Source organism: Sipha flava, unplaced genomic scaffold (assembly GCF_003268045.1).
Source record: "Sipha flava isolate LNK unplaced genomic scaffold, YSA_version1 87_pilon_pilon, whole genome shotgun sequence".
Classification (NCBI taxonomy): Eukaryota; Metazoa; Arthropoda; class Insecta; order Hemiptera; family Aphididae; genus Sipha; species Sipha flava.
In genome coordinates, this window is record NW_020273629.1 from 468,248 (window position 1) to 473,372 (window position 5,125).

General features: G+C 26.1%; 1 protein-coding gene across 2 annotated transcripts; it reads right to left on the bottom strand.

Annotated features, from left to right (window-relative positions):
* Positions 1-2,227: 2,227 nt before the first annotated feature.
* LOC112693454 lies at positions 2,228-4,384 on the bottom strand. Of its 2 annotated transcripts, none has more exons than XM_025568546.1 (7): positions 4,022-4,384; positions 3,794-3,925; positions 3,260-3,479; positions 3,013-3,199; positions 2,836-2,945; positions 2,631-2,772; positions 2,228-2,565 (listed from the first exon to the last, which is right to left on the bottom strand). In XM_025568546.1, exons 1-7 carry the CDS (start codon positions 4,049-4,051, stop codon positions 2,274-2,276), a joined length of 1,113 nt encoding a protein of 370 aa, XP_025424331.1. In that variant the 5' UTR covers positions 4,052-4,384; the 3' UTR covers positions 2,228-2,273. The 2 variants fall into 2 exon arrangements, with proteins under 2 accessions (XP_025424331.1, XP_025424329.1); XM_025568544.1 differs by having other exon boundaries at positions 3,992-4,382.
* Between the last annotated feature and the right edge of the window lie 741 nt (positions 4,385-5,125).

Here is a 5,125-nt window from a genome sequence, read left to right on the forward strand (position 1 = left end):
ATTATAGGTTTTTACAACTTTGTAAAATTAAATATTTTTTCTACTTAATTATAGAAACATACATTTTTATTGATTTATTTATTTTGCAATTTCCTAATTTGGTTAACAGTTTTATTAAAATATTATAACTTATAAGTATAACTAAGAAATGAATCGAAAATTAACCAAGCATTGAATGTGTTGGTGCCTGCTAAATCTCTATAATCTCCAATTTTGTATAATCTGGCCAGTGTTATTGTCACAAGTCTTATTTTATTTATGATGCTATCTCAAATGATATATTGCTATTAGTAATAAAATTAGATGAAACTATGTTCTCATCATTGGAACAAAAGTTAAAAATTTTATTTCTCAGTAAAAAAAGGCCACATGAGCATGTCTTATAAAAAATACGAATGAATAATAATATACAATATATATGTTAAGGCCCAAATGAATAAATAAGTCATTGTACTATAGTGCCTCAGACATTGGCTAAGATATTTAGGCAAAAGTTAACTCAAATATGATGCATTTATATTAAATTAAATATAAAAAAAATGAGAAGGAAATGAAAGAAAAAAAAGAGATAAAATGTAAAGCTACTAAAATTCTATGGAACTCTAAATGTCATATTTAATATAAATTAATATGAATAAAATTATATACGCCAATAATATATGTATCTTGCTCACTTGGCACTTTCAGTACTGACCATTTATACAGTGTCTGGTTCATGTGAATAATTATCTTTTTTTTTTTTATCCGACGCCAACAGGGGAACGGGAACCCAGTACTTCCTCATAAGGTCAGGTGTGAATAATTATCTACATGGCTTGAATTATTCGGATATAGTAAACTTTGTCTAGTTAGTGTTTACAATGACCATTAATCCACTTGGACTATAATATATATACTCTAGTGCCAACAGGTTTCTTGAGTGATAAATTGAATGAAGTATTATTATTAGTTTTCCACCTACATGCCTGATCGTATTCTCATTCTGTACTGTTATATTTCTGGTCCTGGTCAATTAACATAAATATTCATATTTTATCAATGCTTGAAAATATTGCATTAATTAAAATACCAAAGATGCACATAAAAGAGAAAAACCGATCAATTATAATATATTTGTTGTATATTTATGGTTATTAAACAATTTGTTTTGATGTATAAGTTTTTAAATTTCCATCTATTGTGTGGTAAAATTACATAAAAAAATATTGTTAGTAAAAGTAATAATTTAAATAGTTTCTACATCTCAATTAGTTAATTGACAAATAATAAATTGTATATTTGTATGATACACAATTTTCATTATCATTTGGGATTCAAACAACTCTGTAATAAATAAAATATTTTAAAGTTACATAATTGATTAAATACAATTGGTAGGCTGTTAATAATTTAAATTTAAATTTTGATGAGATGTAAGGGGTCTACATTTCTTTAGTTGACTTGATTTTTTAATACAAGATTCTTAAATCAGTTTTATTAGTCTAATGGTTTTTTTTTCTCATGTCATTTTTTTATTAAAAATTTAAATAAATCATGTGAACTAAAATGCTTAACATCAAAACACGTTTGAATGGTTCAAAATTTGATCTTGTAATATTTTGTTTGAAATGCAAAGTTGTAATAGGAAAAATTTGTGAAAGGGTAGAGGATGATGGAAAAGATGGATGCATTACTGCAAGACAATTATTTATCAACAACATTAACCTAACATTTTTATTTTTTTTTTTACCAATTTCATTTTAGATTAGTTATAAAGAATCATTAGCATTGATTAATACAAATATAAAACATATTTTTTTTTATAATAAGACTTTTAATACACATCCAAAAATGTGACTAAAATTTCATGTGTAACTCAATCATAATTATCCAAGGATATTATATCTGGATAGTACCAAATAAAACATATACATATGATATAGATTAATCCACAATTAACACTACCCTTATGGACTATTCTGACTTTACTTTCAGGTTTAATTATATAACAGTTGCTTTATGATTAAGTCATAACTAATAAGATCATTGTGTAAATTTTATACTGCCAATATTGGAACAGAATTAAATATTTATTAGTGTAATAATTTTTTTTTTAATAAAAGTGGTCAAATTAATTAATCACACATATATCTTTACTAATTATTTTTAATATAATTTTGTTTATACTAAATTGATTTTACAATTTTAAATTAATTATTTTATTCAATTATCATTCTATGCAAAAAGATTTTTTTTTATGATTAAAAGAATTTAAGTATAATATACTGAATTATTTAATTAGACCAAGTTAATATATCATTCATAGCAAATCTATGTGTCCAATATCGAGCAATAGTATTGTATGTTTGTTGATCATTATTATAAAGTTGTGCAATGTCAGGTTCCATGCACACATCACAAAATGGATCAGTTAACAATGACTGTATGGAAATCAATACTTTAGCAATAGTCAATGCTAAACTCCAATTATAATGTAGTGAATCTAATCCAATATCTCCATGGCGGGATACATTTGGATGAAATATTTTGGTTAAAAACCTGACGACTGGAGGAGTCATTGGATAACTAAAAATATTAAAAACCATTGTAAAAAATGTATACTACAATACAATTAATACATTTTAACCTACCCATAAGGTATTTGAATATATAAAAAAAATTGCCCTCCTTCAAAAGGACTACCAGCAGGTCCCAAAATAGTGGCTTGCCAGTGACACCAATGATTGTCCAGAGGTACTGCTCTTATACCTTCAGGTGGATCACTTTTCAAATCTGAATAATAATATTAATAAATATATTTAAAATATGACTTAAATTTATATTGTAACCATTAACTTTTAACTTCATGTCGTAATCGTCTTCTTCTCCAAGAGTTTTCTTGACATTCTGCATGGGGGCGACTAATCATACGTCGAATACACAATATACATGATGAACTACCAATCCTTAGAAAATAAAAAATAATAATTTAAGTTTGTTATTACATTTCTAAATACAATCAAAGACACTCACAATGCTGAGATAGCAAAATGCCAGTCATCAACAGGTTTTAATGGCTCATACAGAGGCCAACAACTGTCAACCAATCTACGCCAAGTTTGTGGAATATGCGACCGCAACAACTGTTCCCAACGTGTACACACCTTGCTTACACACCAAAGACTGAAGTCATCCAAGTATGAAAATACAGTCAATAACACTATATAAAAAAAAAAAAAAAATAAATTTCTTACATTTTACATTAAATATAAACTTTTACCTTCAGGAGGAAGTTCTTGAAAATAATCGCTATCACCATCTAAAGGTTGAGGTTGTGGCGCAGACATTTCTGATAATAATTGAAGTCGCCTTGCAAGATCTTGTGATGGACCAACCCGAATAATTTGTGCATCAAGTGGAATATCTTGAACTGGTCGTTGAAAGCCATTGTAAAATGTATCTGCTGGTTCATCATTTCCACTATCACCATCTTCAACTCCCTTTAATATTCAATCACAAATGTAATTTAAAGAACCAAAATAAAACTTTAATTAGGGATATATACTGCAAATAATTAAAATAAATAGAGGAACAATATCATTATTTTTTCATAAAATAAGAACATTTAATTTAGCAAAATTAAAACTGGAAAATAATGATTACATTTTAGTACAAGGACAAATATTATGTATGTTTGTCTACATAATTTAGTACATAATATACTTATAAATGGGCTAAGGATATTAAACATGAACATTTTGAACATATATTAAAATCCTATTAAAATATTACATGTAAATTATAAATAAATTACCATTGTGTTGTGAACATTTTCTTGAACAGCTTGAGCTAACTCTTCAGAAAAAAGAAACAAATGACACGTTTGACAAATTTGTTCATCATAACATGACCCATAAAAACCATTGCATACATAACATGATGATCTCTATAACATAAGCGTAAAATATATTTTAACAAAACACGACATTTATCAAGGCAAAGATCAATTTACTTGTAAATGTGCTTGTATAAAATTACCAACATTCTGATTGTCCCTAGAATGCCCGGTCATTTTATTCCAAGTTTTGTCACGAGTTTAAATTATTAAAAATATTCAAGCCTCCGATCAAGTCAAACAATAAAGTACTGTGCAAGATTAAAAACTTAATAATGTAAAATGTAAATACATACAATTCCTATCGAATCAACAATATTAATATAATACTGCAAATTTCTATCATTATTTGTAAACAATTTAGTTGTTTAACAAAGCGATTTAGATAATATGATTGCGTATCGACTATGAGTATATCATGGTTTCGAGCACAGTGACGAGTGAATCTGCAGGACAAATCTCATGTTCCTAATTTTTATCACGCATGCGCTAAGACTAGGGATTAAATACTTAAATAAGATGATATATATAACGAGGGACAGGTACAGTTCTCCCGATTTTTGATAATAATTGATAACAGCTAACGTGATAAGAACAAAAAAAAACCTAATGCCAACCTCCAAAGTGTAAATAAAATCCCAATTCCCGTTTCCTTTTCCAGCATATAAATGAATAAATAAATAATTGATTTCATACCAATAGTAATTTTTCGAAAAATGTGTACTAAGAAATTTTGTCTTCTATAAAATAAAACCCCGTTTAGTTAGTTTTTAATCAGTGAAATTGGATTTTAATCGTTTATTATTTAAATTTAATTAATTGATCATACTTTATCACTTTTTATCATAATTTATCATATATTTAAGACGTACATATTTGATTCTACTAATGTCTTATAGTATTAATAAAATCTTTGATATCCCTATACGAGTACTAAAGGAATGTTTATTAAAAAAAAAAAAAATAACAAATTTTAACTTTTTTGGATTTTAAAAACTATAGTTAAGTCAATGGGATATGTACTGAAGAAAATAATTGATATTGAATGATTAATGTCAAATTTATTGAATTTTAAAATATTTTTTATTTATCATTATTATTTTGTTTGAGTTAATTATATTAGAATCTTCACATTTCTATCATTTATTAATCAAATAGTACAGATTTTAAATTTTTTACCTGCCGGATACATGTGTATTTTTATAATATTATGTGCTCCGTTATATTTCTTAATCTTAATTTTCCTTTTAT